General features: G+C 58.2%; 1 protein-coding gene across 3 annotated transcripts in view; it reads right to left on the bottom strand.

Moving 5' to 3' along the window:
* Positions 1–6402: 6402 nt before the first annotated feature.
* H6PD (hexose-6-phosphate dehydrogenase/glucose 1-dehydrogenase) overlaps positions 6403–24078 on the bottom strand; it is a 28581-nt gene continuing 10905 nt past the window's right edge. For all 3 annotated transcript variants that reach the window (XM_059374926.1, XM_059374927.1, XM_059374925.1), the window contains exons 4-5: positions 13973–14242; positions 6403–12836 (exon numbers count right to left, since the gene is read on the bottom strand). In XM_059374926.1, coding sequence (XP_059230909.1) covers positions 11473–12836; positions 13973–14242 — 1634 coding nt within the window. In that variant the 3' untranslated portion in view covers positions 6403–11472. The remainder of the gene's footprint in view (positions 12837–13972; positions 14243–24078) is intronic.

Below are 24078 nucleotides of genomic sequence, written 5' to 3'. Positions count from 1 at the left end.
AAGAAGCTGGGACCAATCTGGGAAAATGACCATGCTCCTTGGCTGGCTTCAAGGCCTGAGGGTCCGGCTTCTGTCAACTCTGCTATCCACATGCACTGCCAGGATGGTTCCTCTCCAGCAGTCCAGGACCGCATGCAGCCACCTACCCCATTCGGGCTGCCTGGGATTGCCTGGGTGGGCCCCCACCCCCTCTCCAGGCCCATGTCTCCTCATCCTTCAAGACTCAACTCAGCACCTCCTCCTCCAGGAAGCCCTCCGAAGCCCCAGGTAGGGCTCAGTGCACTGCCTGTGCCCTCCGTGATGCACCCCCTCAGAGGGTTCTGGGCTTTGGGGCAACGTTAGGGTGGTGAAACTTCTCTAGTATTGAGCTTCTGATTTCGTTTCAGAATGACGTTTCCTATCTGTCCACACCGTATTACCCAGGACTCTTCAATGGCAAATGACAAAAATCCAACCCGATTAGTTTAAGCTGGAGAAAAAGGTGAGATTGGGTGGCTCACAAAACTGGTGAAGGCATGGGAGAAGCAAGCCTTGCGGGACAAGGACGTCAGGACCCCTCGGAACCCGTTGTCTACCGGGGTTCTTTCTCTGGGCCGGGAGCCCTGGCTGCCTGCACCCCAGGCAAACCCACAACCACTCCTCAGTCACAGGAGAGAACCCTGTTCCCACCAGCTCCAGCTAGGAAAATCCCAGGGACGGTGTCTCAGCCTGGGGCCCAGGCTTTGGGTGCACGTGCATTGGGGTAATTTGAGCCGAGCTGTGTAAGCAGCTCGGTGGGAAGGTCTGGACCCATAGTGGAAACCTCAGGGGGCTGGGGCAGGCCAGGGCTGTGGGTCAGGGAGGAGTGCCGTTCCCACCCCCGGGGCCTGAAGGGGAGAGACCCATGGGGAGGCGATGCTGCACCAGCCCCCAGACCTTCCTTCAAGGACGAGGGCACCCTTCCCAGCTGGGGTGATAAATGGCCCACCCCACTCTTGGCCTACGAATGCACCCGGCGGGAGCCTGTGCGGCCCAGATTGGGTGGGGGGAGGCCAGGAGGCCGATGAGGCCGGAGCAGAGGGGAGGGTGGGCGAGCTGAAGACACCCGTGCATCAGCCTCCCCTCTGATGGACCCAGCCTCGGGCATCGGCCCTCCTTCTGGGGGAGGGTGTGAAGGGGTGTTGGAAAGGTCGACGCCGTAGTCCTACATCCCCTCAGCACACACTGGACCACTGGGCTCGGGGCCTACGGCAGGGGCTCCTCTCTTCAGGGTTTAGGACCGCGGATGAGGCCCGCCGGCAACGGGGGGCAGCGCTGAGCCCGGACAGGTCTGCTTGTCTCGCGGGGACCCTTTCTGCAGGGTGTTGGGGGGCAGGCCGAGGTGTCCTGAAATCAGGCCCTGCAAAGGGGCCTGGGGTCACTCTGCTGGGATGGGCTGGGCTGAGTCATCTGGGCAACCCGCCTGCCGGAGGGGAGCTGCTGGGCGAATTCTGGGGTGGGGGCAGGACGACAGAGTGGCCTGGAGCCGGCTGAGGGAGAAGGAAGGACATCAAAGGAGCCCCTTGTCGGGACGAAGGAGGCCTGTTTCTGGAAGAGTCACCTGAGCTCTCGTTCTCGGGAAGCTCTCCACCGGGGACCCTCCGCCGTGGCTCTCAGAAGACAGGCCGCAGCCCCAGCCCAGCCCACGGCGGCCTCCGTGCCCCCTGACGTCCAGCCCCGGGGCTTCCCACCTCAGGGGACCAGCCCTCCGAGCCGGGAAGGTCACCCCACTCGAGACAGCAGCGGCGCCTCCTCAGTCTGGGCCCCCCTCCGCTGCATCCTGCGGTTTGCGACAATCCCCCAGCATCTGCGAGGACCCGAACGTGGCCGAGAAGGAAAGGGTGCGGAGGCCTTGGGTGGGAGGCCCTGAGGATAATTTTAACCATTTGTTGAGGGATGTCGGGAGATGGGGGGCCGAGTCCGTGTTGGAGACCAGAAGCCACTCTGGGTGTCTCCCCTGGAACTCCTCTCGGTGCGGGGGGCATCAGGGCAGGCCACCCGAGGAACTGGGCCTGTGAACACAGCCCTGGTTTGGGTGTCTCAGGGGATGATGGCTCCTGAAGTAACTACAACTAGAAAACCTTTCGGGTGGCTGTTTCTGTCTCTGGAACACGGAATACCTGCTGAAACTATTATTTCTATTAACTAGATTGCCCTGATCTCTAAGGACCGACAGGCACCGAGTAAGACGTGTGAAACTTTCCAGCACGTGACAGATCCATGTGGGTCTGGGGCCAGCACGGTCTCCTGGGGGAGCGGCCCGCCGGTTGGACGGATCATACCCCCCATCCGAATCCAGCCATCTGCTCAGAGATGGGCCCTACACAAAGCCCCAAGAGGAGAGACGGGGCAGGGATCTGACCAGGAGAGGGGCTTGCCTTGAAGCTACATCCACACAAGACTTGACAAAGACTGAGAACATCTTAACTCAACCACATCCGAGATGGGGGGCAGGGGGAGGCTGATAATGGGTTGGGGGAGCGAGACGGTTCTCCGGGCACCTGCTGGTGTGGCCATGGCAATGACCCACTCTGGACAGACCAAAGTCCTCTGTGGGCTCCCAGGCAGAGTCGTGACCGCACACTCTTTCTTCCTCTGGAGTCTCGGGCCATCCAGAAGCTGTGAGCTGTGGCTTCCCTTGTGGGAAAGCCTGTCTACACACACCTAAGACCCCCAGGTCAACTGGAATTTCAAATAAACAACAAATAATGCTCGAGTATACTATGTCCCAAATGTTGCATGGGCCAAATGTCTACTAAAACTGTATTTTTGTTCTTTATCTGAAATTCCAATTTGCCTTCATGTCCTGTAGATGTCCCTGCTAAATCCGATGACCTTAATGAAAGCAAGCTGAACTAGGTCAGCTTCTCGGCAACACAGCCTGACCTCCCTGAATTCCAGGCCGTCTACGGACAGGAGCCGGGCGCTTCCTTGTTCTTCCGGGTCTGCTCTGAGTTGGGTTTCTGTCACTTGCGAGCAAAGGAGTCGAGATCGGAATAGCCAGTGACGGCCACAACTGGGGAAAAAAAGCAACCTGGGAATCCAAGGGCTTGAAAATCCAGAGAGTAGCACCAAGGGCTTGAGAACTCTTAAAGGAGAATTTCTGGGGCTGGCGCTCTGGCCTGCAGTCCGGCAGGCAGGTGACCCCCGCTGACCTGGAGCCTTCCCGCCTCCTTCTGTCTTCAAACTGTCCCCTCTTTTTCTTCCTGGGCCGCTGATGATTGGTGTGGTCATTGCTGTCCTACCAGAGTCTGTTGTCCCACTGCAAGGTAATTCATGTTTACTGGGTCATTTTAAACCCCACACTTCCATAGATTTAAAAGAATTTTGCAGGGGCGCCTGGGTGGCTCAGTGGGTTAAGCCGCTGCCTTCGACTCAGGTCATGATCTCAGGGTCCTGGGATCGAGTCCCGCATCGGGCTCTCTGCTCGGCAGGGAGCCTGCTTCCTCCTCTCTCTCTCTCTCTGCCTGGCTCTCTGCCTACTTGTGATTTCTCTCTGTCAAATAAATAAATAAAATCTTTAAAAAAAAAAAAAAGAATTTTGCAGTATAAAACCCTTTCGTTAGAGCATGATCTCCAGCGGACACATGCTAGAAAAAACATACGTGTTCAGTGACAGGGACAGGAACTTCATCAGGACGCTACTCTTCCTGGGATATAACGCACGCGTGGAAACCCAAGTGTGAAGACATGAGGAAACAGAGAATGTTCGTGAAAATACAGGCGTACCGTAAAGCAGCATACAGAAGCCTGGCCTGGCAAAGATCAAGTGCCCGGAGGGGGACCCCTGAACACAAAAACAATAGGTAGGCATGGCGGATAATTTTTCGCATTTCGCAGTTTTTACGGTATTCTTAATACACGACTAGAAAATTTACCTTTAGGAAGTCGCTTTCCCTCTTGGTTGGAAGAGGGAAGGGAAACAGACCTCAGCTTTGCAGCCCTTGTAGTTAATGGAGGGACCAAATGAGGAGGCAGTGACAGTGAAAATCGGGGTCACCCTCCCGCCCAGCCCCCACGTTGCTCTCAAGTTCAGCGGTCAATCCCCCCCCCCCCCGGTTCTATGATCTTTCTTTCCAACGAGGCTCCTTCACCCAAAAACCATGATGACGGTGTCCACAGGCGGGTGGCGTGAGCAGAGTGCAAGGTCCCAGGTGCGGGGGCCGAGCTCGCTCCCCTTACCATGCCCCCACCCCGTCACCCCAACACGAGTGCTGGCCCCGTTGTCGCCACTCCAGGCCACTGTGAATGTGGGAGATTCCGTCTTCCCGGGGCCACACCCGCCTTGTCCCCCACCCATCAGCCCCTGGCGTCGGCTGCCCCGGCTTCGAGAAGCTCTGTGGACCTAGCCCTGAGGAGGCCTTCAGGTCCCCGGCGACAGCCCAGTTCTCTCCTCACCCACAGACACCTGCCTCGGGGCCCAGAGCAGACCTTCCTGAGCCTCCCTTGGGGACTCACCCCCGCTGGGGTGGCCTCCCTGTGTTACTGAGACGGCCCTGCTCAGTAGCTACCCCCGCAGGAGGCACACATGTCCGGGTGTCGTGTGAACAGGGACATCTGGACCATCCCTGAACCCCCGAAGCCGTAGCTGACGATTCGTCCCGTTTTCACGATCGCCCTCCAGCCACTCACGCACACGTTTACCGCCCGGCCTCTGCAGTCTTGGTCCCCGGCAGGCCGGTGAGCAGGTGGGGGAGTGGACAGAGGGCAGCCAGGGGCGCCCAGCCATGCTGTCCCCTTCTGTTGGGGGCCCGGCAGGCAAGCAGACGCCCTCCAGGGCTCTGGCTGTGGCTGCACAGAGCTCGGAGGAGATTCTGGAAAAGGCCAGCGCTTCCCGAGCTTGTCCACCGAGAGCGCCTTCGACTATCTGCACGTCCCTGCCTTCCGCCCTCCGGCTGGCTGGGCCAGAACTTCAGTCAGGAGAAATGGTTCAGATGAAGCAATAACCAGCAGCCAACGTGGTCTAGCACGGCGCCAGCCAGCACCGGGGGGCCTCCCCGGACTGACCAAAGCCTGGCCCCAGACGGGGAGCTCTGCCCTCGCGATAGGCCCCAGCCTCCTCTCGGGCCAGCAGGGGTTTCCGCTGGGCTTCCTGAGACACCCAGCAGCCCCCAGCTGTGGTGTCTCTCGTGCACCTCCGGCACGGGTGACAGTCCTCTTCTAACCCTGCAAATGGTCAGCAGGCAGAATCCCGGCATGACCGCACTCGGGGGCTGGGGAGGGCTGCTTGGCTCTGCTCTCTGCCGTGTCCCTCCCTCTCAGGCTCCCCGTGGTGGGCAGAGGGTCGCCAGCAGCTCCAGGGCAACTGGCCCTCAGGTGGGCGGCCAGGGACCCGGAGGAGCTTTGGCCCCCATCCTCGAATCACTCTGGTTTGACCAACCTGGGCCACAGGTCACCCGGAACCAGTCGCTGCAGCTGTGGGTGTTGGGGGTCTTGACCTGCCAGGACCCTGAATACAAGCACGCAGAGGCTCCCCAAAGTGGGGGGGAGCAGGTACCTGTGACTCTCAGGGCTGCCTTCACGGCTGCTAGCTGGGCCCCGTCATCACGAGGGCCGGTAGGCGGGGAGCCTGTCTCCCTGGGTTTCTGCAGGACAGCACCCCCTCCCCAGCAGGGAGTGGGAAACCGACTCTGGTTTTTCCCCCAGCTCTGGGCCATCTCCTCCAGGAAGCCTGTTCTCCGTGTGCTTCCCAGGCGGAGGCACAGTCATGGGCCGCCTGCAGCCTCTGGTTTCCGCCTTCATTACCGACCACGGTCCCCCCTTCTTCCCCTGGGGACTCTGGGCATGTGTCTGTTCCCCGGGCCTCTTGATCCCTAGGGACATCTCCCCTTCTGGATTAAGCCCGTGGTTCCTGTCGCTGCCTTGTGAAGTCACCACTCTGCTCGGGTCCCACAACCAGCAAGTCTCTGGCTCCTCTGTCCCCAGTGGTTCTGCAGTTTTACTGAACTACACCCCCCCCCCAAATCTTTATGTTTCTGGGAACATGACACAGGTGGAAGGTGAGAATCAGGCAGAGCACACAGAAAAGACCAACGATGGTATCAGGCCCCGTGGCTTTCAGAGATGCTCCCTCCTGGCGTCTCCCTCTGGCCCAGGGCTTCCCCAGCTGGTGGGCTGCCAGCAGTGTTGGGGGGGGACAGCTGAGGGACCCATGAAGCCCGGTCACCTGGCCCACCGAGGTCTCTCCCCGGAGGCCTATGGGCTTCGAGCAAATGGGATGCAGCCACTTTGCGGCGACACACCTGCGTGTGAAGAAGGGACGTACGCAGGTCCTCCCTTGGGGACCAGACTCTCCCCTCCCCTCCACCAAGTCCCACTCACAGCACAGCGACCAGGTCTGTCACCCACACACCCCGTCTCCCGCAGGAAAAAGGAGAGCACAGCTTTTGGCAAAACAATTTTATTGTTTAAAAAATACATGATCCATTTGACATACAAAAAGTCATTTTAAAAACCCTGTTCTGAATGTGTCTCACTGTCTAAAACATCTCTAAGTGTCCGCCGCTTCCACAGAAACCAGGGGCGGTCGGTCTCCTCGTGAACGAAGACAAGGCGCATCCCTGCCACTCGCCAGGGAGGGCTTCGAGTCTTGGGTCTCCCCACCGCACAAGGACACGGTCTCTCTGAGAAAGGAGGTTCTCGCCTCTCTGCTTGCCAGGCAGAAGCCCAGTACGGAGTGTCCCAGCACAGGACGGTCAGACACAGTCTTGACCGCGACACCCACTGGTTTCCATGCTGGCCCCGCGCCCCATCTAGGTCTCTTGCCGGCCCGGGATCAGCTCAGCCTTCCTGGCTGGAGACAAGACCCCGCACTCAGCCCTTGGTTGGGGGACTGGGAGGAGGAGGCTGTACAGGTCCCACCTCGGAGAGCTGATGCACTCTGGGCCCTCGACCGGAGCTCACCCAGCAACCCGTCCTTTCCTAGTTAGGTATCTCATGATGTTTTATGACCGACCTCTCTAGACTTCCGTAGCGGTACAGCTAAACACCACACTGACGAGTTTATGCAGCATCTGTTTGCACTTCCACTTTCACAGCGAACTACTAGCCTTTCAAATGTGCTCCCTGGGCTCTCAGCAACCAAAAATGCGTCTGTTTACCCGGCCTGCAGCAGAGGGGTGAAAAGATGCAGAGACTTCCTGCAAAACACCCGAGAGCGGGGCAAGGGGTGTAGACAAAGACCATCCTAGGGAACGAACACACAAGCAGAAGCATAATTCATCTAGCCCCCCGCCCCGTCCGCCTTCAGGTCACGCACAGACACAGCCCCTGGGGGTCCGCTTTGCAAACAGAAGCTCCCCAGGGAGGATGATTCCCCAGAGAGATCACTCTCCCCAGCTCGCTAGGATTTCAGAAATGCCTCCTCCAGTCCTGTGCTGGCGACAGCACTGGTGAGCTTGTGCCTCGCTTAGCAACGAGCCGTGGATGCCGTGCTCACACCTCACCGGGGCTGCTGACTGGGGGCCAGGGAGCACCGCCTCTGGAGAAGACATCTGCCACTGCAAGTCCCCAGAACGAAGGGACCCTCACTTCCACGGAGACGCCACAGGGTGTGAGAGGGGCCCATGGCCCGCCAGCACCCCCCACAGGCCCCAAGCACCAGACGGAAGCTGGACAGAGCCGGTGGCTCGGGTGAGCTGCGGTGGGCAGAGGGCCGGCAGGGCCCACGGGGGAAGCCAGCGACACTTCCAACCAGGCGACACTCGTTGCTGGAACAAACATTCCCAGAGCCTCTGAGCACCCGGTGGACCAACTGAGCCGCTCGCCCCTGTGATCTGGCCAGACGCCCCCTTGGGCTCCTGTTAGCGGCCGATGCTGGTGTGGCTGGAGGAGGGGACCCCGGAATGAAGCGAGCAGCCCCTCGAGCGCCCCCAGCACGGGCTGCAGCTGTGGGCCCAGCAGAGGGTGGCAGGAGGTCCCGGGGCGGGGGCTGGGGGTAGTACAAGCAGCGAGGCTGACGGCAGGGGACGGCGGGGTGACACTGGGTGGCAGCTGCCCTCTCACAGCCCTCGGCCCTCTGGGTTTGTCTTTCAAGGGGCGGGCGGCCGTGGATGGCACAGGCCGGCCACCATGGGCCTCGTGCGTTCTTGAACACGCCGCCAGGCAGCTTCTCTACAAGCGGCCTGAGGTCTGCAGGCTCCTGTCTCCTTAGGAGAAAAACCTAACCAGATAAAACCGACACAGACTGAGTCTATGCTGCTTATGTGAGGCCGCATGTGTTTTTGTTGAAAATAAAATTTTTTTTGTCCCTGGAAAACTAAACAGCGGGAAACCACCCCTCAAGGGCCTATGGAAGCGTCCCCCCACTCCTTTCTCTGCCACACGGTCCCCAGCTCTCTGGGCAAACGGGGAAGCGAGGGAGCGAGGCAGAGCAGCAGCGAGCTCTGGGCCCCGGGGACAGCAGGCCTGGTCCTCCGGGGGGACGACCCGGGGAGGGGGACACTCTGGCCCGCCAGGCCCAGGGTGGGACTAGAGCTCTGTCTGCAGAGAAGCGAGCAGCAGCGGCCAGCACGACACGACTGTTGTGACTTGCGGTCAGCAGAGAACGGTGCTCCCAGAGCAAACTCGGAGTCTGGCTCACGACCACCTGGAAAGCCCCTCCCTTCTCTCCCCACAGCACAGGGCAAGGGGCTCGCTCTAGAGATGCTAATACCAGCCCCCCAGGTCCGGAGGATAGGCAGGCTCCCGCCCGCCCCTCGGGGCACCCTGGCCTGTGGCATCAGACAACTGCTGCTCTGGTGTCCAAGTCTCTGCAAACAAGGACCCCCTCACGTTCCTCACTGGGCACATGAGAGAGTGGAGGCCACTGAGCACCGTGTGTCATGCCGCCCCGGTCCTCGTCAACCGCTCGAGGAAGTGGGGGGGCAGAGCGGCACCCACACTGGGGCCACAGCAGCCTCGCTGCAGCATACGGGCCCGCAGCACGAACCTGGGAACAGCCCGGGCTCCCGCCCCTGCGTGCTCCCTCGTGGTCCCCGGGTGAGCTCGACACGCAGGCTCCCTTCTGCACCTCGGGGCCTCAGCTCACGGACAGCGTGCAGTTGGATCAGAGCAGCATTTTCCGAACTATGTATCAGCTCAGTCTAACAGGCTCTAAGCAGCTTTTCTCAAACACGAAAAATAGAAACTGGAAAGCGTCTCATGTCCTAAGGTAAGAATCCCTTCATGGAACTTGTGCGTGAGGCAGACTCGCACACAAATGTGATCACGGATGCCCGGGGTAAGGTGTGCTTCCCACCGTGGGTCATGGTCCGGAAAGGCGGAACACCACGAGTCTAGGTGGCCCAGTACAGGACAAGGGAGCAAGCGGACGCAGGGGAACACCGGCAGGGTCTTCTGGTGGACTTTCCTGCTGTGATCTCAGGACACCACTTGGCCCCCCTGCCCTGGCCCCCGCCCCTGCCCCATCCACAGATGAAGGCAGGACCCTCCTCTCGGACGGGAGGTCCTGGGCTCAGGCCCACACGGACTCACTATTAGTCAGCAGTGGTGACATCAAGAGCCTGCTGGCCTATGCTGTAGCGGTGTTACAACCACAGAGGATGAAGTTCCTGACGAACACATGGCGTGTTCAAGGCCAAGGGCTCCTGGGCTGCCGGGAGGGGAGGGCAGGGCAGGGACGGTGCAAGAGCGCCCCCACGTGGCCACAGGCGGCACCGGGCCTGCAACCGTCCATGTCCCCTCAGGAGCAGGAGCCCTGGAGGCAAAAGAAAACCGCTAAACCGCAGACCCCCAGACACAGAGACTTGGCGACCCGGCAGTGGGGAGAGCTTTGCCAAGGTCAGCTCTCCCGGTGTAAGGAGAACTGTCCTGTCGGAGGGTCGTGCGAGGCCACGGGGCTTTGAACACGAGAGCCTTTCCCATGGAGAACCCCCAGCTCAGGCTTTTTTTTCTTCAAGGCTTTTCAATCCATAGCCTTGAAGAAAGTATAAACAATCAAAAGCAGAGAAATACGTCTGCCGATGACGATGACGTATTTCCTCACCAAGGAAAGCCCTCAGGGTGACACCAACAACTGACACAAGGTGTGACTGTAAAACAAGAGAGCAGCCACCAGGGAAAAATCGAGCTCATTCCCTCCCAGTCCTGCCTTGGGAGCATGAGCATGTGGGCAGCTGAAATACCAACTAAATGTGTGAGAATATTTCTTAAAGGAATTTAGAGACACCCCATCCCCCGCCACCGTTACCGGCCGGCGCTAACGGAGAACAGAGCACCCACCTCCTCTCCACAGGGGCTTCCCGTCTGTCTCCCCAGGCGGTCAGTGTGTGGCGGTGCCAGGAGATGCAGCAGGAGGGGCCAGCAGACAGCAAGCAGACAGACTCCGTGCCCCTGAGAGGTAGTGTGAAGGGGGAGGGCTGCAAACTGGTCAAGTCCCTGAGAAGCCCGTGGGCAGCCAGCGCCGCCTGGGAACCGCAGCCCCCCTGGGTGGAGGCCCAGCCCCTGTCTGGTCAGATCAGAGCCCCTGGGTGGTCCAGACGATTTCCCTCACATCTCTCCCCACAAACAACGTGTCCCCATCACAGAAAGACTTAACCGGATCTTGCGTGGTAAAGCAAGAGAGTGCACTGAGAGTGGAAACGCCCATAGGAAGTCTCCTGATGTGTAAAGGACCCTCTGGAGTGAGGGACCCCTGGAATGGCCGAGTCATCTACGCCGACTGCGTATCACGAAGGGGGTTGGCCAGAGAATGGAGAGTGGGCAGGGGGCCTCCCCCACACAAAGAAGTTCACCTACGGACAAAGGGAGCTCCAAACACCACTTGCAAGAAACCTCCCACTGTTTGCGGCTGTATCACTGCTACCGCCCTTCATCTGTCTGCGGGACAGCAGGAAGACAGAGGGGAAGGGAACCCAGAGAGACAGAGCAGGAGGAAGCAGCCACAGAGAGGCCAGGACAGTAGGCTAAATGCCAGAGGCTTGGGAAGAAAGGGAGGGATAAAGAAATGGCCAACTCGAGGTCTCCAGACGGTTTCTAGCACCTGGTTGGCATGGGCACTATACCTGACGGACACCTGTGCCCCCGTCTCACTACTATCCAGTCTTCTTTTCCCCAGGAGCCAGTTCAAGGATCACCTCCTCCAGGAAGCCTTCCCTGATTAACCTTAGCTGTTGCATTACTGTTGAAGTTGGGAGCTTCCACACCAATCTTATTTTGTGCTGGCTGGTGTTATCGTGTAACTGCTGCTGGTATGTTCTTAGCGTGGCTATTCCTCTCCTGACTTGGACTGGAAGCTTCTCAAGAGCAGAGCCTCCATTTCTTCCATGTCTGTGTCTACCCACCACAACTGGATAGAGACTGTCAAAGGGATTGGGATAAGGCCTAGTCCTTTCCTCTCTGGGGACTTAACCCTGAGGCATCAGATTCCAGAGGGCCAGGGCAGGTGGCAGGACTAAGGACGGGGACAGGACAGGGGGAAGCAAGCGTGGGAGTGAGCAAAGGCCAGAGGCACCATCATCCCAGGAAAGCCTCATAGTCCATATACCAAACCAGCTGGCCAGAACTAGGCAGGACCCCCGAAATGGGCCACTTCTTAGGCTGATGGCCCACACGGCTCACCAGCAAGGTGATCTCCCGCTTCATCCTGCCCATGACCAGGATGGCCACCTTGCGGGCACGGTTGATGAGCGGCAGGCTGAGGCTCATGCGCTGGTGCGGCTTGGAGGGGCTCCTGGTCAGCACCACTGGCTGTGGGCCCTCCAGGCCGGCGGGCGACTGTGGGAACAGGGAGGCCGTGTGCCCATCCGTGCCCATGCCCAGCAGCACCAGGTCGAAGCTGCTGTTGGTCACCAGGGCCGAGATCTCACTGGCATACATCTGGGCGCCCTGGTCCTCCTCGGCACAGAGGCGCTGGTGCAGGTGCACCGGCATGGGGTGGACGTTGTAGTAGGGGACCCTCACGTGCTGCAGCAGGTGCACCTGCAGCCCCTGGAAGTTCGACTCCGGGTCGCGAAGCGGGACGCAGCGCTCATCCACCAGCCACAGGTGCGTGTGGGCCCAGGGGAAGCCGTAGTGCTGGGTGGCCAGCTGCTGGAACAGGGGCACGGGGCTGGAGCCGCCTGACAGCGCCAGGTGGAACTCGCCGAAGCACCTCACCGCCCGCATAGCCGTGGCCTCGATGTCATCGGCCAGCTTCGCGATCAGCTCCTCCGGCCAGGCCGAGATCAGCAGGCTGTCCCGGTACTTAGACTGGAGAACCTGGAAGTCGCTGGGACTCGGAGCGGAGCCTGGCCCTGGCACCAGCTGCTCCGGCTGCTGCCGGGAAAAGCGCAACTGGGTGCCAGTAAACTCGAAGTCCAACAGGTGCCCGTTCTCAGCTCCTCCTGGGTAGAGGCGCGGGGCCTCGTGGGCCAGGCTGTCCAGCAAGGGGGTCCAGAAGGCCCAGGAGGCCAGCAAGTTCTCTGTGGTGATGAACGAGTCCTTGCGGCCGTGGAAGATGTGAGATATGAGGACAGAATAGGCGTCCTGCTCCCTCACGGGGCTGTACGCATAGAAATCCAACAGGGGGCGCCCAAAAAGGCGGAGCCCGGGCCGGTCCTCCACTTCCTTCCAGCTCCCAGAGGGCAGGAAGGGCCTGAACAGGTTCCGACTGACCAGCACGGCGGGACTGCCCAGCTCCCCGTGTCCGATGTAGAAGACGATCTGCCGTGGCAGGCACTGGCTCTGGTCCGCCACCCAGCGCGTCTCAGTCTGGGCGCAGTAAGCCTGGTTCCGGAACAAGATCCGCACGTAGCCCACTCTCTCATCCAAGGCTTTGCCAGACATCAGGATGAAAGGGACGCCCTCCCAGCGAAGGTTGTCCATGTGAACAAGGATGCCTGAGGTGACAGGGGACAGCGGAGGTGACCCTTGGGCACAGAGAGCCCAGGACTTCCCAGCACACCCACCTTCCCTACCCTCCCTCCCCATCAGCACTTCTTGTCTCTGAGCCCTTCCTCTAGGCAGGTGCCTTTGAAGCACCCCAGGCCTTGTCATGCTCAGTCTTTCCAGCATCTACTCAATGCCCAGTCAGTGCTCGAAATGCAGCCTCTGGACCACCTCAGCCACCCCTCCGTGAGGCGCCTTATGGTCCTAGCCTCCCTGCCCCAGCAAAGAGACCTGAAGTCTCACGGTGGGGGGTGGGGATGCTTCCCTCCCACTCGCAGAGCACCTGGATGTGCCTGAGCCAAGGCCAGACAGGGGAGAAGGGGCAGGGCCAGGGCTCTGAGCCCACAGCAGGGTGGTGAGCAGGTAAGGAGGCGTGCAGGGACAGGAACATGGCAGTGGGAGCCAAGAGCTCAGTGCCCTCCTGCCTCGGGTCCCCAGCCTGGTTTTCCTACATACTGCCTCCACGTGACCCTGAGCAAGTGTCTGAAGTTCATGGAGCCTCTGGTTTCCTGACCTTGGAATGGGAGCAGTGATGCTGCCTGCATCCTGGGTCTGTGCCCTCAGATATCTAGGAGGTGGCCTCTAGCCAGGGCCTGGCACGTCCTCAGTGCCCCACGGACAGCCGCCGCTCCTGGGGAGGAGCTTATTACCTGCAGCCTTAGGGGGGCAGGCCTCTCCAGGGGCACTCTGGGCCCGGGAATGGTCCATAGCACGGCTCAGGAGGACGTCTGTCTGAGCAGCAGGGAGACTGCCTGCTGGAGGTGCCTTGGGCTGTGGCCGGACCAATCTGTAGCCTCCCTGGGGGGCTGGTTATAGGCGGAAGCTGGGTCTGTCCCCAGCTCAGAGAGCTCCAGAAGCGTGTGTGGATGCGGACCGAACTGAGACCACCGCCGGGGTGCCCGTCACCCAGAACGACCCAACAGGTAAGCTGCTGCCGAAAGACGCCGGAAGGCCAGAGAAGCGAAGGCCCTTCCTCCTTGGCGACGAGCCCCCTGGTGAATGTGCCACCTGAGGTCTCTTCCAACCCAACCAAAGGGCGTCTGGACTCAGGAAGCTGCTTCCAGTAGGGGGCAGCCCCGGGGCCCACCTGCGAAGGTCGGCGTCAGGCTGTGGAAGCTGTCTGGCTTCTGCTGCTCTCGGCGCACCTGTCCGCTGTACGCCTGGTACTGGCCCAGGACGGCACTGCCCTTGTGCAGGCCCCGCAGAGCCTGGAAGGCCTGGAGCTTGTGCCGCAGCACAGCCTCTGAGCTGCTGACGTTGTAGGGCAGCTCCATGGCCACGAGGGTGAGGACCTCCGTCAGGTGGTTCTGGAGCACATCGCGGATGACGCCGTACTCCTCGTAGAAGCCAGTGCGGCCTACACGGGAGGGGGTGGGGAAGCAGGGGCTGTGAAGAATCAGCAAGGTGCAAGACCACCCCGAGGCACATGGGGACCCCCTACCCTGCACCCCAGCCCTGTGTACCCACTCTGCAGCCGGTGACCCTGGGCCAGAGAGCTTACAAAAACGACTTAAGCCAGAGCCAACCTCAGCGAGAGAAGGAAGGAGGGTGTCTCTGAGCATTCTAAGTGAAGCTGTCCAACTCCTTGGGCCTTCCCAGGAATCTGCGTGGAGAAGGGTCTGGCGCCAGCAGAGGCCAGAGGGCGTTTATTGGCAGATGTGAGGCCGGACTCCTGCGCCCCGTGTCCCACCCCCGGCATCCGTCTGCAGGTGTGGTACTGCTGGGGGCGGTGGCATCACTGCTCTGGGGTCTGTGTTGCTTAGGAATGTGTGATCCCAGGCATTTCCTGACATCTGGGTCTGCTTCTGCACCCTACCATTAAATGGGGTAAATGGAGAGAGCCGGAGCATCCACACTCACAAGATCCTGATGTCGAGAGGAAGAAACATGCTCACTCTGATAACATGAAAACCAATTCTGAAAACAGGATATAAAACGACCGGTGTATTTAGAACTTCAATAAATGAAAAACGACACTGGATATTAGAAATTCAGTGGGTAGGTTTTATGAATTAAAAACAGGTGGAAAGAGTCATTAGAAGACAGATCTGAAGAGGTCATCCTGAACGCAGGATAAAGGGACAAAAAGAAACCCCCCACACACAGCATGCATCTCCCTCAAAACTAAACAACAAACTGTCTAGAGACTCTGACCTACATAGAAACAATAAAGAGAAGCAAAGGAATGAGCTACCCCAAATCTGGAATAGTTAAGGAGAGAAAAAAGGACAGGATTTGGGGAAGGGCACAATAAGGCTCCTTTTAAAAAGTGGCTTGGTGGGTACACTGGGGTCTGCGCTACCGTACTTCTTCATGCTATGCACATTTAATAGGAATTCTTTTTTATCTAGTCAATGTTTAATTCAAATAAGCAAGAAGCAGCGGCCCCCGGTTTAGACCTGCCTGGTCCCGCACACTCCCTTACAGGGGCCACCCGGGGTCCTCGGCACCAGCGCTGAGCCACCTGCCCCAGCCCGGCCCATGGTGCTCGCTCACCGCCAGCTGGACGGCGAGCAGGACCAGCCATGACTGGCAGAACGTGCCCTGAATGCAGCCCAATAGGCCAGTAATTCCAGGAACAGTGTCTATCGGTCCGTTTACTCCTAACAATCATGATCTGTAAGGAGGTCTTACTTTTATTTCTTTTTTTCAAGATTTATTTATCTATTTATTTGACAGGTGGAGACACAGCAGAAGAGGGAACACAAGCAGGGGAAGTCAGAGAGGGAGAAGTAGACTTTCCACTGAGCAGGGAGCCCAAAGTGGGGCTCCATCCCAGGACCCTGGGACCATGACCTGAGCCGAAGGCAGACACCCAACGACTGACTCACCCAGGTGCCCCAGAAGGTCTTAATTTTAAAACACAAATTTTAATTGTAAAAATACAAGGAAACTGGGATTCAGAGAAGTTAGGTAATTTGCCGAGGGCCACACAGCTGACAAAGGAGTAAAAATGAGACTGAACGCAGAGCCTGCCATTCTTACCACCCAAAGATCCCCCCCTTCAATGTCCCACTACTCCCACCTAAACCACCACACAAGTGAACATTAAACTCAGGAGGGGAGCTGAATGGCACAAGTACCAGCGGCTGGTGGGAGTAGCAGGAAGAGGCTGGCAGAGCTTTGCTGGAAGGATAGACCTAGGTCAAAGGTCAGGGACCCCAAAATCCTAGTGAAGCAAGTCACAGTGGGAGGAGGACACGGCAGGGATGGTGTCCCTCAGGACTGTTAAATGCCTCAGCTGCAGTCCAGTGGTGCCTCACAGGATGATGGGCCCTGCGTGACCAAATCTTCCAGATTTTTAGGAGAATATAAAGGTTTGGATTAAGTTGAATCTCATGATTTTTTTTTTAAAGATCCTATTTATTTATTTGAGAGTGAGAGCGCGAGGGAGAGGGAAAGAGAATCGGAAGCAGACTCCACACTGAGCACAGAGCTCAACGGAAGGCTCAACCCCACAACGGTGAGATCATGACCTGAGCCAAACCGTAAGCTGGACACTTAACCGACGGAGCCACCCAGATGCTTCAGAATCTCGTGATTTTTAAGTGTGCACAAATAACTGATTTTTTTTAATGCTGTATATCTCAAAGCAATACATATGTGTGTGGACTCTGCCCTGGGCCACACCCTAGCTGGGGTACACATCACTAACCAGAGGACAGAGGCCCCAACACACAGTGTGTCCGACAGCGGGAAGCCGGACAGTGGTCTGTGATCCAAAATAGCAGAAATCCAGAACAGACGGAAAGGGACTTGTAAGCGAGGCTGAGAAGTCTCCAGGGCTATTAAAAGCTCTTTACTTCCACCAGTTAAACAGAATTACCATGTGGTCCAGCAATTTCACTCCTGCGTGCACACCCGAGAGAAATGAAAATGTAGACGCACGCAGACATGGGTACACAAACTATTCACAACGGCCGAGGACTGGAAAGAACTCAAATGTCCATCATCTGCTGACGGGTGGATAAAATGTGGCCTATTCCATAGTCTGTTGGACATTACTCCCACGAACGACAGAAGTCCCGGTGCCCGCTGCCATGCAGACACACCCAGACACCGTGCCGGACGCCGTGCGCTCGGCGAGAGAAGCCAAACCCAGAGGCCACCCGCGGTGTGAGGTCGCCTGGATGGGATGTGGCAGGAACAGGCAGATCCACAGACACAGTGGGTCGGCGGCTGCGCGGGGCTGGGAGGGAATGCGGATGAGGATAAGGGGTGTGGGGCTTCTTCTGAAGACAATACGAACGTTCTAGGGTTGCCTGTGGTGGCTGCACAGCTGAGAGTATATTAAAATCCACTGCACTGTATGTTTTAAATTGTCTGATATGTGGCTTGTATCTCAAATAAGACTTTTTCAAGCAAGTGTTAGAGCAGGAAGGGGAACCCCGACGGAGGTGCCGTGGGCCACCGCCCTCTCCCACCCACCTGCCAGACGACCTTCCTGCAAGGGGCCTGGTGGTGATGCAACCAGCAAGGCAGCACTTGGGGCACATCCGGGACGTAACTAGGGCCACAGAAAATGAAGTGACAGCAAAATGCAAGGCATCAGTCAGGAGATGAATACAGGCTGTGCGGAGGCCTATCCGGGTCGTGACCTGGAGTGTGGTCTCCGGAGGCGGCAGGTACGGGTTCACGTACCCGCTCTGTCGCCTTTCAGCTCTGCGACCCCACATGAGCGGTCCTCACTCCCTCGTAAGTGGGGGACAGTGGCATTCCCTTGAGTCGGGCTGCCCTGAGCAGTAATGAGTTAACCCATGTATGGGGCTGGGAACGGTGCCTGGCACACAGGAGGCGCTGGGAGGTCCCGGCTAGGATCTGTGTTATTACAGGAGCTGCAAGAGAGGGGCTACCGGCCAGGCAACACAGGGGACTGTCACCACCTGGAAATAAAGAAGTCTGAAAATGCAGCTGGTGTTTCCTGAGAGAAATTCAACGACCGTTTACATTCGACATCTACTGAATGTGCAGTGGTGACCGTATCGAGAAGGCCGCAGGCCACGAGGGCTAGAGATATCCTGGATTTCATGAAATCCCAAATGCCCCCAATGGCAAAGGCATCACTGTTTTACAACCGCTAAGGAACAGATGGGCCGCTGGCCACGTCAACCACGGCGCCCCATCAGTGGTACATGCGACTTCAGAGATGGTCAAGTGTAAAAAAAAAAAAAAAGAAGAAGTGTCCTGGAATCAGTGAATTGCATGGTTAAAAGTATAAATGGGATATTTAAAGCTTCGAGAACAGATGAATTTTGGATAGAGGAACACAGCAGGATCCTTAAAAGCCCTGTATCTGTTTACTACGCGTTAGCGTAGCAAACCCCTCAGTAGCCCTCTTCCTGTTTTTATCCTCTCTCCATCCACGGGGAGAGGAGAACGCACGTCACAGGTTTGCCACCCGCTGGGTAAAAGAGAGCTTCCTTTACTCCTTAATTTCAAGCTTGGGGGGGACACCCGTGTTTAGCACAGCCTCCCATCCCTTCCTGGGTCCTTCTGCCTTTTCGCCTCGCCTCTGCCGGAGAGACAACCACAGGACAGGAAGTCAAGCCAGGGGCCCCCGCTCTCCTGACAACGCCAACTGCTCTGGTTTATTCCCTAGTGAGCACCAATTACTGTGGCTGATTTTTCCTGAAAATGATCTATACTGACTCCTGCTAGCCTTTCCTAGACTGAAAGCTGAGGGTGAAAAACCCACTGATGGATGGACAAGGACAGAAAAAGTCCCGACCACATCGGAAAAGTGGAAGCAAGCCCTCCAACATCCCGGCTTCCCCACGGCTCAAGTCCAGCACCGTCCACGATCACAAGATCGCAACATCGCCAGCATGGGAGACCCGCTTTGCCCCTCTGCTGTGCTGCCGCTCAAACCTTTGTGGGTTAGCATCCCATCGAAGGCAAGAGAAGCAGACTTCTCTTAAAGACGACTTCCAAGGGGCGCCTGGCTGGCCCAGCTGGTAGAGCGCACAACTCCTTATCTCGGGGTTAGGAGTCTGAGCCCCACGTTGGATGTAGAGATTACTTAAAAATGGGAGCTTAGAGGGGCGCCTGGGTGGCTCAGGGGGTTAAAGACTCTGCCTTCGGCTCAGGTCATGATCCCAGGGTCCTGGGATCGAGCCCCACATCGGGCTCTCTGCTCAGCGGGGAGCCTGCTTCCTCCTCTCTCTCTGCCTGCCTCTCTACCTACTTGTGATCTCTGTCAAATAAACAAATAAAATCTCAAAAAAAAAAATACAAGCTTAGAAAAAGTGAGGGGCCGCTCTGGGCTCCCTGCTCAGCGGGGAATCTGCCTCTCTCTCTCTCCTATCCCCCTTCTTGTAGTCCCTCTCTTGCTGTCAAATAAATAAATAAAAATCTTAAAAAAAAAAAAAAAAAGAAGAAGAAGAAGATTCCCACAAACCCACCAAACTGGCAAGGACAGGAAGGACAGGAGCACCCATGCAGGCAAAGCTATAGGAAAACTAGACACAGACACACTGTTGCAGATGTTCTAGAAATCAGTCTAATAAGATGCAACACGAGCTACAAAGTCATTTCCACCGTGTGGCCCAGTAATTCCACTTCAGAAGCATACTCAAACGGAAAATATTTTTTTTAATGCTCATAAATGTTCTAGAACGACAGTGGTTGAACAACTTTGTGAATATGTCAACTACTGAACTGTACACTTTAAGAGGGTACATTTTCTTTTTCTATTTTTAAGATTTTATTTATTTATTTGACAGATAAAGATTACAAGTAGGCAGAGAGAGAGAGAGGGAAAAACAAGCTCCCCACTGAGCAGAGAGCCCAATGCAGGGCTCGATCCCTGGACCCTGGGATCATGACCTGAGCTGAAGGCAGAGGCTTTAACCCACTGAGCCACCCAGGAGCCCCTAAAAGGGTACATTTTATGAAACGTGAATTAGATCCTAATTTTTTAGAAGCTTGCAACGTCCTAGTTAAAATAACAAAAAGTGAAAACAGCCAAAACACCTCATAATGGGACGATTCATTTTCTGTGACACAAACAGAACAGAAACACAGAGCTTATACACTGTACAGACTGTCGAAACATGGAAGTTTAAATACACATTCACATACATACATGAGACAGAGAGACGCTGTCAGGTGAAGGACAGACACAATGGAGCATTAAAGACCAGCGAGGGTCTATACATCAGCCAACACGGGTCACGGTGAGGTCACTCCCTCCCCTTGTCGGCTTGGAAGAACAGCATTCTCCTTTGTCAAGTATTTCTATGTATGTGATTTCATTTCATCCTTAAAACAACCCCAAGAGAGGTAAGGGGGTTACCGTCATCATACAGAGATGTGCTGCGGAACACACGCTTCAGAACCGGGACCAGAACCACCCCCCCCCCCCCGCCCATTGCCTCCATGCTGTGGAGATCTGGATCGTCCCAGGAAAACACGGAGTTAAGAACAACAAAACTGAAAGCTCGCTGTGATCCCTCCCAGGACCTTCGAGGTAACTAAGAATAAAAAGTGGGGAGGGCCAAGGAGAGAGAGCAGGTCTGCGGGCTGGCCGGGGTTCTCTCCAGTCAGGAGGCCTGGCAGCTCCCTGAGCTCACCCTGAAGACAGCCCTGCAGGAGGACACGCACCAGGCTGGACGGCGGGACAGCGGGCACGCAGCTGGGAGGACCCAGGCCGCCTTGGTCCCTGTGTGAGAGGCACGATGCAGCCCCTCTGACCCTCAGAGGTCAGCATGCACCACGCTCCTTCCCCCCCATGGGAACAGGGACCCTCTCAGGCAGGGACAGCTACACCATCCTCACGAAGTCTCCCTCTTTCTTCCTGCCAAAAAAAAAGCCTTCCACGCAGAGGAGAAAGTAGGGCAGCAAAGAGACGCAGAGACGCTCCGAGCACATCCCGGCAGGAAGGCCAACTGCCAAGGGCCTGGGCAGATCCTGTGGCCACAGGCATAATGGTCAGAAACTGGGGTTCTGAGGGGCCAGAGACCTTGGATCACATTCCTGCGCCCCCAGAAGAGAGGGCAGCCCAGCCTGGACGGCTGTTCCTCGGGCCACTCGCAACGCAGCCCTCCTTCCCACGGGGCCCCCCGGTGGCCACAGGGAGGGCCAGCAGGGGTCCTCTCCACGCCTCGGCAGCTGAGCGGCCCAGCCAAGGTCACTCCTCCTACCGCCCAGGGTGCTGCAGCTTCAGGCCAGCCCAGCCCCCCAGGGTTTCTGTGGCTCTGAGAGACTGAGAGGAGCAGGGACCTGGGACCGGGAAGGATGCTCTTCCCTTCCTTCCCCCCTTCCTGCTCTCCCCCTCCTGCTGTGCAGTGACAAGGCAGACAGGCGACTCCAGCTCCAGGCTGCGGCAGGGAAGGAGAGAGCTGCTCACACAGCCCCAAGAAGGGGGGGCAGCCAGCCTCACCCGCTCGGATGTTTAGGGGGTGAGAGGAGACATCCAAACGACCTTGCCACTCGGAAGTCCCCTTCCCAGGGCCTGCAGAAGCTTGGAACCGGAGTCCTCCTGTTCCCAGGCCTGGCGTGTCCTCAACAGCCGGGCCACCCTGGAGCCTCCCTGCCCAGGAGTCAGCAAGGGCTGCGCAGGCCCCGGGCAGGGGTGGGGAATCCGGAGAAGGGAGACGGCCACTGCGCTCTGCCCTTCTGCAGCTTCACATCAGAATACCGGGCTCTAAAGCCCGCCTCCGAAACTTCCAGACCACGCTCAGTGTCACTGCAGCAGCTGGCCTGCTAAGCACACTGAACCGCAGCAAGGCATGGTGACCTCCAGCAGGAGCGCAGTCCTTCCTCCTGCCCTTCCCAGCCCCAACCCCAGCAGAAGGCCCAGCCCAGGCCCGGATGTGCTGGTCACGGGGCTCCCTGGGCATGGGAGGTGAGTGCAGGGCCCACATCTCCTGCCCTCTCCCTCCGGCCTCAACTAAAGTCTGTCCGTAAGGGGCCCCCGAGGGACAGGCTCCAAAGCAGGACCCAGAGGGGACAGCGAGGATTAGTGTTTAAGGCCCCAGAGCGGCACGGGGCCACTTTCCCAGCATGCAGAGAACGCTTGTCCTTCTGGGTCCCCAGTGCTCAGGAATCAGGGAGGGCACACAGTTGCCAGAGGCCTCACTTGCTATGGGGACGAGCACAGTAGTGGGAAGTCAGCCCCCATGAACCTAGTCTGGGCCCAAGTATGCGACCCGCAGGCAAACAGCCCGACCAAGGAGAGCCCACCCCCAGGACAGCTGCAGTCCCACGGGCCATCTTCGACAAGCACAAGCAGCTGAAGGAGCCCGCTGGCCACCCCCTTACTGGTCCTAAGCCCCTCCGGGGCTAGTGGGTCCCCTGCTGCCTGCTTGCTCTGGGTCTCTCTGTGCCTCTGGGCTGAAGGCACAGGGCCCACCAAGTGAAAAAGCCTTGTGCTCTGGGGCATGGCAGCAGGGAGACCTTCCCCTCAGACCCCACACCCTGCAGGCAGTTGGGCCTCTGCCTGGGTCCCACACGGCAGTCTGGAAGGCAGAGCCACTGTCCCCTCCCTCCTGGAGCACCGCTGTGCGCTGCTCTCCAAACCGGAGATTCTCCCTGCCTCAGGCCAGGCCTTGGCAAACAGACCTGCCCAGGCCTCTGCCTGCCTTTCGGTCTTACTTTCTCCTTTCCTTTTTCCAAAATCCCAAAGTACCTTTGCTAGGATGAGCCGGCGTGCAGTTTGCCTGGCCCCTGGCTCTGCAGGGTTCCCGCAAAAAAAAAAAGAAAACAAAACCCAAACCTACAAATGATGTGAGAAACCAAAAGGAAAAGAAAGGGGCAAGAGGGTTGGAAGGAATAAGGGGCAACAGCACAACTGGTAACCCGGACACCACAGCCCCTCCCCAGCCCAGCGTGGGCCCAGGAAGGACTTGCCAGAAACGGGGGCGGGGACCCAGTGTCCCAGCCCTGCAGGAACTGGTGCTGGCCTACAGAAGGGGTGACAGCGGCACCTTCCCAGCCTGCCCCAGGCTCTCAGCCCCGGGTCTGAAGCTCCTCCCTCTGCAGATAAAGCAAGAATGATGCCCTGCACTCGCCCCCACAAGGACAGGCACAAGGAAGCTCAGCCTGAGCCCTGCCTAGGACAGGAGGGAAAGCTGAGAGGGTCGAGGCAGGTTCCTGAGACTCACAAAGGCTCAGCGCAGTGGAGAAAGGGCCTCTGTTCCGGTATGGGCTCCCAACCGGAGAAACCAAGCTCCTCTCAAAGACAGCGATGCCCTCAGAGCCGTGGCTCCCAGGCCCCAGGCCCCCAGTCCTCCCACTGCCTGCCTGTGGGGTTCATTTTGGAGTCTCTCCCAAGAGACCCTCCCCCCAGTGAACCTGCGCGGTGGCGGGGGCAGAGCCAGGCCTCATACCCTCCGCACGGCCACCTTCCTCACACAGAGCCTCTAGCACTGGACACACTAGAAGGGAGGGAAGCTGGAGAGAGTAACCAAGGGAAGGAGAAAGAAGAGGAAAAGGCTAATAGAAGGACACAGACCTCCCGGATCCCCCAACCTGGGCCTGGGTGGGTCAGCCGCCTCGGATCCTCCAGCTCGGGCTGCAGAGAGCAGACCATGGGACAAACGGGAGGCAGCGGTGCCCAACCTGGGGGCCAGAGCCGGACCGCGCCCCGAGGGCCTGGTCCACCACCTCCTGCCCCGTGACCTCGGGCACGTCCTCAAACCGCACCTGTAGGTGGAGGCTAATGAGAACCCACCTCATTCGGCCCCTGGGGGGACGGACACAAGAATAATCAGCTTCTACAGTCTTGGGTAAGAACAGATGCTTTGAACGAAACAACACGCTCCCAGCAGGTGAAGAACTCCCCGAAGGCCAGAGCTCCGGGCAGCCTCGGGAGCCACAGCCGTGTCCGCACCGCCTCACCGAGCAGGGAAGCGACATGTGCCGGGGTCACCTGGCAGAGAGAGGCCCCAGGCCCCTGGCGCCCAGGGTCTGCAAAGACACGCACGCGCTGGAGAAGACCCAGAAAAGCCTGGAGGGCACAGAAGGGAGGCACGTGGCCATCGGAGAGCCCGATGGGAGCCGGCCTCGTGGAGAAGGCCCCTGAGCAAAGCTCCCGAAGAGAGCGGCAGCCGAGCCGGAACCGGCAAACAGGAGCGGGGAGGAAAGGAGCAGGTGAGGAGCAGCATCGAGACAGCCGGCGCCCCCTGCACGACCTCAAAGTCCGAGGGGCCCTCATGCCGCCCAGAGGGTCTGTACCATGTCCACGTGAAACTC

This window comes from Mustela nigripes, chromosome 14 (assembly GCF_022355385.1).
Source record: "Mustela nigripes isolate SB6536 chromosome 14, MUSNIG.SB6536, whole genome shotgun sequence".
NCBI lineage: Eukaryota > Metazoa > Chordata > Mammalia > Carnivora > Mustelidae > Mustela > Mustela nigripes.
Note: the sequence above shows the minus strand (reverse complement) of the source record. Positions and strands in the feature narration are given on the sequence as shown.